At 37.2% G+C, this 14,278-nt stretch overlaps 2 protein-coding genes across 3 annotated transcripts in view; one reads left to right on the plus strand and one right to left on the minus strand.

The window, feature by feature from the left end:
• Nucleotides 1-6,157: 6,157 nt before the first annotated feature.
• IL2 (interleukin 2) lies at nucleotides 6,158-11,261 on the plus strand. The gene is made up of 4 exons (XM_061384262.1): nucleotides 6,158-6,754; nucleotides 6,847-6,909; nucleotides 9,612-9,758; nucleotides 10,965-11,261. The coding sequence occupies exons 1-4, from the start codon at nucleotides 6,608-6,610 to the stop codon at nucleotides 11,073-11,075; spliced, it is 468 nt and encodes a 155-aa protein (XP_061240246.1). The 5' UTR covers nucleotides 6,158-6,607; the 3' UTR covers nucleotides 11,076-11,261.
• The window catches only part of ADAD1 (adenosine deaminase domain containing 1), an 85,834-nt gene continuing 82,103 nt past the window's right edge, over nucleotides 10,548-14,278 (minus strand). For both annotated transcript variants that reach the window (XM_061384259.1, XM_061384261.1), the window contains one exon: nucleotides 10,548-10,696. In XM_061384259.1, coding sequence (XP_061240243.1) covers nucleotides 10,689-10,696 — 8 coding nt within the window. In that variant the 3' untranslated portion in view covers nucleotides 10,548-10,688. The remainder of the gene's footprint in view (nucleotides 10,697-14,278) is intronic.

Below are 14,278 nucleotides of genomic sequence, written 5' to 3' on the forward strand. Positions count from 1 at the left end.
ATGTTCTAACTCTAGTAATTGTTCTGTGATCTGTCATCAGTTCAGTTCAGTCGCTCAGTCGTGTCTGACTCTTTGCGACCCCATGAATCGCAGCACGCCAGGTCTCCTTGTCCATCACCAACTCCCGGAGTTCACTCAGACTCATGTCCATCCAGTCAATGATGCCATCCAGCCATCTCATCCTCTGTCGTCCCCTTCTCCTCCTGCCCCCAATCCCTCCCAGCATCAGAGTCTTTTCCAATCAGTCAACTCTTCACATGAGGTGGCCAAAGTACTGGAGTTTCAGCTTTAGCATCATTCCTTCCAAAGAAATCCCAGGGCTGATCTCCTTCAGAATGGACTGGTTGGATCTCCTTGCAGTCCAAGGGACTCTCAAGAGTCTTCTCCAATACCACAGTTCAAAAGCATCAATTCTTCGGCGCTCAGCCTTCTTCACAGTCCAACTCTCACATCCATACATGACCACTGGAAAAACCATAGCCTTGACTAGACGGACCTTTGTTGGCAAAGTAATGTCTCTGCTTTTCACTATGCTATCTAGGTTGGACATAACTTTCCTTCCAAGGAGTAAGCGTCTTTTAATTTCATGGCTGCAGTCACCATCTGCAGTGATTTTGGAGCCCCAAAAATAAAGTCTGACACTGTTTCCACTGTTTCCCCATCTATTTCCCATGAAGTGATGGGACTGGATGCCATGATTTTCACTTTCTGAACGTTGAGCTTTAAGCCAACTTTTTTACTCTCCACTTTCACTTTCATCAAGAGGCTTTTTAGTTCCTCTTCACTTTCTGCCATAAGGGTGGTGTCATCTGCGTATCTGAGGCTATTGATATTTCTCCCGGCAATCTTGATTCCAGCTTGTGTTTCTTCCAGTCCAGTGTTTCTTATGATGTACTCTGCATATAAGTTAAATAAGCAGGGTGACAATATACAGCCTTGACATACTCCCTTTCCTAATTGGAACCAGTCTGTTGTTCCATGTCCAGTTCTAACTGTTGCTTCCTGACCTGCATACAGATTTCTCAAGAGGCAGGTCAGGTGGTCTGTGATTTGTCATAGGGGTTGGATAGTTACACAAAAAGGAAATTTCCAGAAAAGATTTTGAAGATACTCCTATTCTCATCGCATTTAAGTGTGAGCTGTCTCTTAGTTGACAAATGCAATTGCCTTGTGTGTCATATCTTCATATCAACCTTGGATACTGCACTCCTAAAAGGACAATGCAGCTTAAATCCACATTGGACACAATCGTTTTCTTACTTTAAACATGGGAGAAGTGTTAGGAAATAGCAAATGCTCTAGTGCTTTTAAAAGACCCCAGAAAGAGATTAAAAGATATGAGCAAAACCCAGCTTTTATAGCCACTATATGAATTCAGCTGCTCTAAATTCTTAGAAATCGTAAAGCTGCTTAGACAAGGTGTTGCTTAAATGAAGGTGGATATTGGATGATGCCTCACTTGATTCATCAGCTATTACTGAGAGAATAAGTGAGATGGAAAATGGGCAAAATTCAGCTTTTTCTATGCAGCATAATGGACCCAGAATTTGGCATCACTGTTTAACACGGGAAATGCATGACATTGGAGACAAGGAAGCCTTGACTTTTGCTCTAACTTCACCACTAATTTAAGAATGTGGTCTTGGGCAAATCAACCTCTGCTGCTACTGCTAAGTCACTTCAGTCATGTCTGACTCTGTGCGACCCCATAGACGGCAGCCCACCAGGCTGCCCCATCCCTGGGATTCTCCAGGCAAGAACACTGGAGCGGGTTGCCATTTCCTTCTCCAATGCATGAAAGTGAAAAGTGAAAGTGAAGTCGCTCAGTCATGTCCGACTCTTAGCAACCCCATGGACTGCAGCCCATCAGGCTCCTCCGTCCATGGGATTTGCCAGGCAAGAGTACTGGAGTGGGGTGCCATTGCCTTCTCCTAAGTCAACCTCTACAAATGTTAAATTTCTTTCAGCAGAATGTGACTCAATAAAATAATCAATTTGAAAATACTTTGCAAAAATAAAAGTATCAAAGAAATAATTCATCCAAAAGGTTGTGAACACCATTAAAATTTACCACTCGGAAGACCCCATGCAAATAAGACTTAATTGTGATTCACAGACATATTTACAGAAGTGGTATCACATTATGGAGGACCATAGGTCTAGTAAAGACAAAGAATGGTCACCATCCTATGCCTGAGGAAATCTGGATTTTCATAGGAAACAGAGCTCCTAGTAAAAAAATCTCTCTAGATGGTATGGAGCTTAGCCAACAATATAGTCTAACTTTAAAGGGAGAGAACTATATCTTGAAAAGTCAAGAGACCTTTAGAGAAACCAACAAGACATACATTAATACAGGCATCAAGCTCCAGACAAAATTAAAGTTTTACAAAGCTGTGAAAAAGGCTCAAAAAGAAGAAATTCTTGCACGAGACAGAGTTCTTGAAAGTCATGGCTGGACAATTATGCAACTGACTGACCAACCTCTTTGGAAGACAGCTTTAGGGACCTGGGTTACTCTGGACTCTTGAGACAGACTCACAAACAACATTAAGCAACTAAAATAGCTGCTTATTGATAGGGGAAATAGGCAACGTGACACGTGGCAGTTAGCAGCCTACTACTGATTCTATTACTGCTATAGCCAGAGAAACCAGCTGATGTGTCAGACATGTTAAAAAGTGAAAGTTTGCCACAGTGTACGTTTGCTGTAGCTTTCTCCCCAAGCTTCTATAATGATGCTTGTTACACAATAATAAGGACAAGGCAGGGGCTTAGGAATTCAATTTTCTACAGGGTCCTGTCAATTCAGCCATACACTGACCTATTCTCTAATGGAAATAGCCGGAGAAATACAAATATCAAGACTCTGAGAACATCAAAGGCCTTGCTGGAAAAGCCCCCACACAGAAAAAAAGTGTGGGTGTGAATCCTTCCACTCTGGAAGGGTAAAAGCCTGAGCTGATGATGCTGGAAGACACACTCAAAGTCTTTAAAGAAGTGAAACAAGTATAACAGAGTTGACACACAGATTACCAAATAGCCTTTCCCTTAGAACTAATGCTAAATTTGTGGTTTTGATATGAAAGGTACAGAGAGACATTACGCAGTTTTTAGTAAAAAAGAATAAAATAAAATAAGGAAAAGAGCATGATCATTTGTCTCTAATCTTTTCTAAAAGAAAAAGTTATTTGCCTATAATCTGGTTTTTTCTTTACTTTTTTTCCTCCTTAGGAACTGTAATGCTTGTTTTTACATTTTAGGAAGATGTTTCATATTCTTCAGAATATTGTCTAATGCATATCTAAAAAGTACTGAACCATTTTTCTCTGTTCTTTTTAAGTACAACTGTGTTCCTTAGAATGTATAACCTGGACTTCCCTGGTTGTCCAGTGGTTAAGACTCTGTACTTCCAGTAAGGGAGGCACTGGTTTATTCCATTATCAGGGAACTAAGATGCCACATGCCCTGTGGTGTGACCAACAAAAAAAAGTAAAAATTATGCTCACAGAATGTATAACCTTTCCTGCCTACCTACCCTCAATTTAATCTTAAATTTAAATATCTACATTTTAACCATTTTGTCAAAACTCAGTTTAAAGTCATGTTTCTTCTTCAAAATTGTTTATATCCACCCTTCTCAAGGCAGTAATCATCTTTTACCTGGCATTATACTTGTCTACCTATGAATTTTCTACTGCACATGTTTCCTTTGAGAAAGAATATAAATGATAAGAGTGTGGAGTTTGGAGTAAGAATATTCTGATTTCAAATCCTTGTTCTGTCTCAAACTGGAAGTAAGGGCTAAATAACTTGGAACAAATTATTTAACTTCTCTGACGTTCAATTTTCTACCTACAAAATGGTACCATCACTTCACAGGTAAGGCTTAAACGAAATCATGTGTCTGTGCATACTTTTTTTCTTTCTATATACCTGACAGTATCATAGGAGTTAGAGAAGTATCTGTCTACAGAATAGACAAAAATAAATAAGGTAGTAAAAATGGGGAAGTTGTAAGACATGGCTTGGAAAAGTATTTCCTCAAATTTTCCCAGTTTAAATTAGAAGTATATATCTATACCATCATTCAGGCAGTTAGTGCACTGTACTGAGTGCAAATGAACATAATCCCAAGTATCCTACCTGATCTAATGACTAAAAAATACTGATCTGGTATTATTTTATAACTATTATTGTTACACTCAGTGTCACAGGTGCTTTAGAGACTAAATCTAAATTTATTAAAGAGTGAAAACATAAAAACTAGAAACTTATGGATTGGTTTATACATGGCACTCTTTGAACGCTTTCGTGTTCAGTCACGTCTGACTCTTTTTGACCCCCATGGTATGTACCCCGCCAGGCTCCTCTGTCCATGGAATTTTTCAGGCAAGAATACTGGAGTGGGTTGACATATCCTGCTCCTGGGAGTCTTCCTGACCCATGGATTGAACCTGCATCTCCTGCACTGAAGGTGGATTCTTCACCGCTGAGCCATCAGAGAAGCCGTATACATGGCACATATAAAGTCTACTATAAAACTAGCATCGATACCCTTGAATGTAAACTCATTTCTGAGTATTTGTTAGTCACAAGTTTTTTTGTAGTATTTTATTTTTTCATAAAGGTGCTCCAAGAATTGTAATGAATATCCCTCTTAGTAACTTTTATTGCTAGAGTTCTGGTGTCTGTATTGTAAGAGTTATGCTGGAGTCAGTTCAGTTCAGTTCAGTCGCTCAGTCGTGTCCGACTCTTTGTGACCCCATGAATCACAGCATGTCAGGCCTCCCTGTCCATCACCAATTCCCGGAGTTCACTCAAACTCACGTCCATCGAGTCAGTGATGCCATCCAGCCATCTCATCCTCTGTCGTCCCCTTCTCCTCCTGCCCCCAATCCCTCTCAGCATCAGAGTCTTTTCCAATGAGTCAACTCTTCGCATGAGGTGGCCAAAGTACTGGAATTTCAGCTTTAGCATCATTCCTTCCAAAGAAATCCCAGGGCTGATCTCCTTCAGAATGGACTGGTTGGATCTCCTTGTAGTCCAAGGGACTCTCAAGAGTCTTCTCCAACACCACAGTTCAAAAGCATCAATTCTTCAGTGTTCAGCCTTCTTCACAGTCCAACTCTCACATCCATACATGACCACAGGAAAAACCATAGCCTTGACTAGATGGACCTTTGTTGGCAAAGTAATGTCTCTGCTTTTCAACATGCTATCTAGGTTGGTCATAATTTTTCTTCCCAGGAGTAAGCGTCTTTTAATTTCATGGCTGCAGTCACCATCTGTTGCAGTCACCATATGTTGGAGTAACTGAGCCCAAATACCCCTATTCTGACAATTGCTCTCAATCCACAAGACACACACACATACACGCATACACATTCCATGGCTCATCATGGCCTTCTGGACTGCTTATTACCCTGTCTTTCTCACTCCCAGCCACAATAATTAGGCCAGTACTGGTACACCTCAAGCTAGCCATATCATCTTTCTCCTAAAAAATATGCAAATGGTATCCATAAATTCCAGTTAGTAAGCTTCCTATAAACAAGCCTGGGGATTACTATTGTTATGCTAATTTTCCCCCTTAAAGAAATACAAGTAATCGTTCAACAGATAGAAAGAAATGAAATGGGCATGAAGAGGGAGAAAGACTAATATAGCTCAAATGGCCCCTGAGAGACTGAGAGGAAGAAAAAAACATCCTTGATTCTGGCAACATTCCAACTCTCATTATATTCCCTTAATGCCCATAAAAAATAATAAAGGAGCAAAAATAAATTTGTAAAAAAAATGACTAATACCCTACCCCCACACACACAGCTAGCAGTAGTAGTACTCTTGTATGCAAATCCTTTTCTGAGTATTTGTTAAACACCACACTATTAAAAAAAAGTACAACAGACATTAAGAGATGTAAACAGACACAAGAAACATTAAAATTAAAACAGCATAAAACAGTGCCCCAAACTCAGTATTTTATGTATTCTAATTTTAATACCTCTCTAGCTGATTGTGTAAGAAGTAATCTATCACATTGTATGCATTAGCTCAGTCATCGTGGAGATAAAAAGGTAAAGCCATCCTGGAACAGGAAACCAATATTCTTCCTGTTTAATCAACAAATCTAAAAATTTATTCTTTTCAACTATTTACTCTTGTTCTTGTCCACCACAACATGGTGCTCCACATGTTCCGCACAGTTTTATGACAAAGAGAAATTTTTCATGAGCCATTTTTGTATCCCCACCCCCTTAAAGAAAGAGGGAGGAAAAACTGTTTCATACAGAAGGCGTTAGTTGTATGAATTAGAACTGCCACCTAAGTGTGGGCTAATGTAACCAAGAGGGATTTCACCTAAATCCATTCAGTCAGTTTATGGGGGTTTAAAGAAATTCCAAAGAGTCATCAGAAGAGGAAAAATAAAGGTAATGCTTTTTGCCACACAGGTAGAATCTTTGAAAGTATGTGTAATATGTAAAACATTTTGACACCCCCATCATATTTTTCCAGAATTAAAAGTATAAATTGCTTCTCTTGTTCTAGAACTTCCTATCTGCCTCTCTAATCACTACTCACAGTAACCTCAACTCCTGCCACAATGTACAAGATACAACTCTTGTCTTGCATTGCACTAACTCTTGCACTCGTTGCAAACGGTGCACCTACTTCAAGCTCTACGGGGAACACAATGAAAGAAGTGAAGTCATTGCTGCTGGATTTACAGTTGCTTTTGGAGAAAGTTAAAGTAAGTTTATTTTCTTTCTTACTCAAATTATTACAGTTAATTTTTCTAACTAGAGTCTGCTTTTTAAATAACAACCTGTTATGCTTTCTCAGAATCCTGAGAACCTCAAGCTCTCCAGGATGCATACATTTGACTTTTACGTGCCCAAGGTTAACGTAAGTACAACTTTCTATGTTCAATTTTAAGAAAACTGAAAGTAATGTGAAAATTTACACACTAACTGGATTAATAGCACTTCATCTGAGGAGAAGAAATAGTAACTTCAGTATCTTTTTAAAAAGAATCTCAAGTTTGATAATGGGTTTCTGAAAAATGGCTTTGCAGTTTTTTAAAAATATATACTTATGTATATTTTGGGGTAGAGGAAATGGGAAAAAAGGAATAATATTCTCACTTTATTGCTGCATATTTAATTTAAATATTTAATTTAATATTTAAAAAGATTGTGTTGACTTACTTTTTTATTTAAAAATATAAAACTCTGGAGATACTTGAGCATATCACTTTACCATTCAAATTAGCAAAACTGATTTCAGAGGGCCCATCTGAAAAAATCCTTTATTGTTTTAGGAAGGATTCTTAAGGATCTTCCTTCAAGAGGCAGTATAGCATTAATCCATAGCACAGATCCTAGGACAGATTATTTAACCTGAAATCTCAGCTCTGCCATGTCCAAGCTTTTGTAACCTTGAGCAAGTTACCTATTCTCTTTGTGACACAGTATCTTATGTAAATGATAATTGTATATACTTCATACACTTTTGTGAGAATTAATGAATAAATGTAAAGTACTCAGAATAGTGCCTGGCATACGAGAAATGCCATATAAGGAGTAACAATTAGAAGTAATAATAAGGACAAAATTCTTCCTGGAGAGTATAGAGTAAAAACTGGGACTTACACATCTTTTATGCAAATAAACCTAGACACTTCTGGTGCTATATGACTTATATTCCAAGACTAAAAGTTCCATTTGGTTGTCTGGGGATTCAGACAGATAAGCATCATCCAAGCTCCTAGAGATACACTAGGTGTGTCAAGTTTCCTAGTTGTTATGCCAGTCAAAAGTAATGGCCAAGACTCTGATCCTAAAAAGCGCTTGTCCTTGGGTGAATAGCCCATAATAAAACTGTGTTTTAAGGGTCAACTTTGAGGACATTAGATATCAAACTACCCTTTGAGACTTCCCTGATGGCTCAGAAGGTAAAGAATCTGCCTGTAATGCAGGAGATCTAGGTTCAATCCCTGGGTCAGGAAGATCCCTTGGATAAGGGCATGGCAACCCACTCCAGTTATTCTTGCCTGGAGAATCCCATGGACACTGGGGCCTGAGGGGCTACGGTCCATGGGGTTGCAAAGAGACATGACTGAGCAACTAACACTTTCACTTTCTTCACCCTTTTTTTTCAAACTACCCTTTTAAAAGATGAAAAGGAAATACAGATGCTCCTCCAACTTAATCAGAGTCACATAACTCTTACTTCCAGTAGCATAAAGACACTAGACTATTCTGAGGGAAAGAGCTCCAAGTTCATGTCAAAAACTTAAGCCTTAAACTTGTTAATTTTTAGTAGCAAGTTGAAAGAGCATTAGATGAAAATGTCATAAGATGTACGTGGTGTATTCCTACCTCTCTCTCTAAAAGTGAGGTAACAGATTATGTGCAGGGTGGTAGAATTCTTTGAAATTTAACAGTTTCTAAATGACAACACAAAATCTATCTGAAACTAAAAGTAATGTGATAAACTCCATTCATTTCTCCATTTTACAACTATTCCATGTTTGCAAAAGAATTTAAAAGAGGTGCAAAAACATTTAATTCAAAAGTTGTTATGATAATGTTATAAAGAAAAAGAACTGACATCTAATTCGGGCTCCTGGATAATCCCACGGGCAGAGGAGCCTGGTGGGTTATGGTCCATAGGATCGCAAAGAGTCAGACGTAACTGAGCACACACACATACACACCACCTGGTCATGTGGCCTTGGGGAAGACACTTAAACTCTGAGATTTAGTTTCCTTATTTGTAACATGGTGATAACACAGTGTATTACGTATGTCAAAAGGTGGCTGCGAGACTTAAATGGACTTATTTAGGACAAAACACTTTGAAATTATAATATACCATAGAAATATGAAATATTATCATTATATATATGAGTATGTGTATGTGTGTACTTGTGTGTGTACATGTCTGAATCAGGGAGCCTATCCAAAAATCCTTCAAATACTGTAAGCTTTTATTTGATTGAGATGTTATGTTTAACAATGCATCTTACTATAATTTTTATAGAAAAATAAAAAATTAAGATGCAGTTTTATGGGCCTTGCTATATCAAGCCATTACTAAGTAGTTACAATTAACTAATCTATAAAATGTTGCGATTGTGACAGATTGCATCCAAGAGCTCCCTCTGTCCCTAACATTCTATATGATTCATAACTCTTACATTATTAAAATATTAGAATCATAGAATGTGAACCTACACTTCCAAATTATGACTACTCTTGGCTCTAATAATTTCTACACAGACTGGAAAAGAATTCAACCTATATTGGTAATTTGCATTTGGGTGCAGAAATGCTGCCTTTTTTGCAAAGCCAAATTAAGCTGAAATTAATGACTTATTATTTGTTAACTAACAGTTAATGCTAACTATGGGCAGCTAAACTCTAATTTTTCCAGTTTTATAATGTAAACTATATTGATCCATCTTTATAGTAATGCTGAGAAACAGAGAATTGGTACAAACTATATACTGTCTCTATTAATAAAATAAATTTTGATATTAATTTCTGATTCTGACCTTTAGTCAGGGAAAATTGATCTGATAATTATTTTTACTACTATTCAAGGCTACAGAATTGAAACATCTTAAGTGTTTACTAGAAGAACTCAAACTTCTAGAGGAAGTGCTAAATTTAGCTCCAAGCAAAAACCTGAACCCCAGAGAGATCAAGGATTCAATGGACAATATCAAGAGAATCGTTTTGGAACTACAGGTAAAATATTACTATATTTGTTCTCCTGGAAATAAAATAAATGGAAGGGCATTTTAACATTGTGTAACATTTGGTATTTGTGAAGTACTCATGCATTTAAATTCCATTATGAATATAAGTCATTTTTATGTTAGGTGACAAATTGTAGATCTGGGAAGTGTAAGCTAGAGGGCCTCTATCTACCATCCACTCAGGGACAAGCCCCTACCAATGCACTTTGTCACCCCTCACATTAACACAAAACTGGGATTGGGAGAAGATACTGAATTGAATTTCAAAGAAAGGAGACAGGTGTCATTATATACAGTAAGTCCTCTACATATGAATCTTTAAGTTGTGGACTTTCAAAGATGTGAATGTGCATTCACATGTCCAATCATAAAAGTTAGTGCACGTGTCTGGCATACATTGTCACTTTCCTGCATCCTCTACAAGTGATGTGCTTTGTGTACTTTATTGTGTAGTACTGTATAGAGTACAGTAGTAGTGGGTATTTTTGTTTCAAGCCCAGGATGTCTAGAAGCAAGTATAAAAGCAGCAGTATATAGCTGACTGTGTTAAGTTGGGTACCTAGGCTAACTCTGTAGGACTTACAAACAAAATTCAACTTACAAAATCCGCTTTGGGAACAGAACTCATTTGGATGTAGGGGACCTACTATATTTTTAAATTTTTTTCAGATCATCTTCCAGAATAGCTAATTCTGATTACCCAAAATACTTTTTAAATGGGGTTTTCCTATCATTTGGTAGAAGAACTAAGTGATTTGTTTAAAAAAATGGCAACCAGTAAAATGGCCAATGGACCAGATAATTAACTTTTTATTTAGAGGTAATACTCACTTTCAGGACCTTAAGAATTTTAAACACATAGGAAGCATGAAATATACAAGGAACTTGGGTGATGTGAGAGATTCATGGCTCTCTTTCCTCATCCATCTGTCAAAGTACAAAATTCATTAATTAATAGACATCCTAAAGGATAAAAAGCACAAGTTAAATTACAGCTTATATGTCACTATCTGGATATCATAACATACACTAATTTAGGCACATAATTTTGGTCATTTGAAGAAAATGTGAATGTTAATATGTTTAATATACTTGAAAATAAAGGCCATAACTCTATAAGACTTGAACTGAAAATAATTGTATATAAGGTAAACTACTTTGAACTAAAACAAAATTAAAATGTTTTCTTTTATAGGGATCTGAAACAAGATTCACATGTGAATATGATGATGCAACAGTAAACGCTGTAGAATTTCTGAACAAATGGATTACCTTTTGTCAAAGCATCTACTCAACAATGACTTGATAACTAAGTGCCTCTCATTTTAAACTATCAGGCTTTCTATTTATTTAAATATTTAAAATTTATATTTATTTTTTGATATATGTTTTCCTACCTTTTGTAACTGTTAGTCTTAAGATGATAAATATGGATCTTTTAAGATTCTTTTTGTAAGCCCTACGGGCTCTAAAAAATTCAGTTAAATTATTTATCCTGAAGTATTTATTTGTATATTGAATTTTTAAATATAATGTCTATGCAGGTCATTGACTAAAATTATTTAATAAAGTTGATGAATAAAAACAAACTCAGATATTTGTCATTCTGGGAATAGCACAGAATAAGGAAGGTCCTGTAATATGGCCACAGGTATATACTGTAAAAATTTCCCCAAGCAATTTTGGAAGAGATATTCATGTGGGAGCCCATTCACTAAAGAATGGGAATTATTGAGATATTCTGGCAAGTTATTAGATAATGACCCTAAAGGATCCTGTAATTCTGAAACTCCAATGTGAGTCATCAATCAGAATGGGGACTTAGCCTGGTGAAATATTAGCTTGAGTCCTTCTCCGAAGGGCTCAAAGGGATCACAAAGCCTCCTAGCACATCTCCATAGCACTATTCCAGGGAGCACAGTTGACTGACAGTCTCTAGCTACCGCCATTTGCATTTAAATTACATTGGCAACAGAACATCTTAACTGTCTCATCCCAGGGATCTATCAATTTTACTGCTCTCTGTCCTCATTAGTCTGGAGAGTACTTGATCATCTTACTATTTCAAAGAATACCATGCTGGTCAATGACTTTGGTGCTGTTAACTGGATTTGTTGGCAAGAAACAGGTAGGAGTAGTACACGAATAAGGCAAATGTGGGGTAGAAGAAGGGCAACAAGTTCAGGGATGTGTCACAAAAATGAAGTTTCTAAGGGTCCAGTAGTGTTTTGAACGTTAGGAGTTTCCTTTAAAGTGGAGGACAAGATTCTGTGTCTTGAAAGGCCAACTGCAAAGAAGTACAAAGCTTGGTGGGCCTCTGGAATTTGAAAGTGTGCTATATACACTATACTGACCCATTTTGAAGGGTAACTCTATAAGGCTGTCAGTTTTCAGTAAAGCCCCCAGCAACAAAGGGTTATATTGCAGGTCCAGGCCTCAATTCAAGTTCCTCAGCCACATGAGATATATGACCCAGAAGACCCAGTGGTATTCAAAGTGTTTGTGATAGAGCTGTTGTTAAAAGACTCTAGAAATTCCCTGAAAGATAATGACCACACAGTTCTATAGTTTTTAGAAAGACCACACCCTACTCTGGAGATAATTCCCCATTTAAAAGCAAAATCTTGGTAAAGACCAATGTCTGACCACAGGACACCAAAGGATTCTGCAACCTGAACTGCCCATCATGAACTACTTATTAACTGATGAACTGAAACATTTAACATTGGGCAACACAGCAGCATTTCACTATAAAATGCAAGTGAGTAGGCCTAAAGAGATCCAAGAGGGACAAGTCAACTTCATAAAGAGGCAGTTTAGATTCTCACAGTATCTGGTTTAACCCCTCTCCCTTAGCCCACTCCTGTGGCTTCTTGGGGGAGTTCTACAAGAGAGAAAAGAGGGGGAGGAGCTAAGATGGCAGAGGAGTAGGACGGGGAGAACACTTTCTCCCCCACAAATTCATCAAAAGAACATTTAAACGCCGAGTAAATTCCACAAAACAACTTCTGAATGCCGGCAGAGGACATCAAGCACCCAGAAAAGCAACCCAAGTCTTCGAAAGGAGGTAGGAAAAAATATAAAAGACAAAAAAAAGAGACAAAAGAGGGACGCAAATGCTAATAACCCAATAATAGTGGGAGACTTTAATACCCCACTCACAACTATGGATAGATCAACTAAACAGAAAATTAACAAGGAAACACAAACTTTAAACAATACAATAGATCAGTTAGACCTAATTGATATCTATAGGATATTTCATCCCAAAACAATGAATTTAACCTTTTTCTCAAGCACACACGGAATCTTCTCCAGGATAGATCACGTCCTGGGCCATAAATCTAGCCTTGGTAAATTCAAAAAAATTGAAATCTTTCCAAGCATCTTCTCTGACCACAATGTAGTAAGATTAGATCTCAATTACAGAAGAAAAACTATTAAAAATTCCAACATATGGAGGCTGAACAACACGCTGCTGAATAACCAACAAATCACAGAAGAAATCAAAAAAGAAATCAAAATTTGCATAGAAATGAATGAAAATGAAAACACAACAACCCAAAACCTGTGGGACACTGTAAAAGCAGTCCTAAGGGGAAAGTTCATAGCAATACAGGCATACCTCAAGAAACAAGAAAAAAGTCAAATAAACAACCTAACTCTACACCTAAAGCAACTAGAAAAGGAAGAAATGAAGAACCCCAGGGTTAGTAGAAGGAAAGAAATCTTAAAAATTTGGGCAGAAAAAAATGCAAAAGAAACAAAAGAGACCATAGCAAAAATCAACAAAGCCAAAAGCTGGTTCTTTGAAAGGATAAATAAAATTGACAAACCATTAGCCAGACTCATCAAGAAACAAAGGGAGAAAAATCAAATCAATAAAATTAGAAATGAAAATGGAGAGATCACAACAGACAACACAGAAATACAAAGGATCATAAGAGACTACTATCAACAATTATATGCCAATAAAATGGATAACGTGGAAGAAATGAACAAATTCTTAGAAAAGTACAACTTTCCAAAACTGGACCAGGAAGAAATAGAAGATCTTAACAGACCCATTACAAGCACGGAAATTGAAACTGTAATCAAAAATCTTCCAGCAAACAAAAGCCCAGGTCCAGACGGCTTCACAGCTGAATTCTACCAAAAATTTAGAGAAGAGCTAACACCTATCCTACTCAAACTCTTCCAGAAAATTGCAGAGGAAGGTAAACTTCCAAACTCATTCTATGAGGCCACCATCACCCTAATACCAAAACCTGACAAAGATCCCACAAAAAAAGAAAACTACAGGCCAATACCACTGATGAACATAGATGCAAAAATCCTTAACAAAATTCTAGCAATCAGAATCCAACAACACATTAAAAAGATCATACACCATGACCAAGTGGGCTTTATCCCAGGGATGCAAGGATCCTTCAATATCCACAAATCAATCAATGTAATACACCACATTAACAAACTGAAAAATAAAAACCATATGATTATCTCAATAGA

The sequence above is a fragment of the Bos javanicus genome, chromosome 17, assembly GCF_032452875.1.
Source record: "Bos javanicus breed banteng chromosome 17, ARS-OSU_banteng_1.0, whole genome shotgun sequence".
Taxonomy (NCBI): Eukaryota; Metazoa; Chordata; class Mammalia; order Artiodactyla; family Bovidae; genus Bos; species Bos javanicus.

Excerpts from the sequence above, each read along its gene's own strand:
- IL2 (XM_061384262.1), top strand. The coding sequence starts at position 6,608 with ATGTACAAGATACAACTCTTGTCTTGCATTGCACTAACTCTTGCACTC. Across the intron at positions 6,910-9,611 it reads TTTACGTGCCCAAGGTTAAC|GCTACAGAATTGAAACATCT; the intron begins GTAAGTACAACT and ends CTACTATTCAAG. Across the intron at positions 9,759-10,964 it reads GAATCGTTTTGGAACTACAG|GGATCTGAAACAAGATTCAC; the intron begins GTAAAATATTAC and ends TTTCTTTTATAG.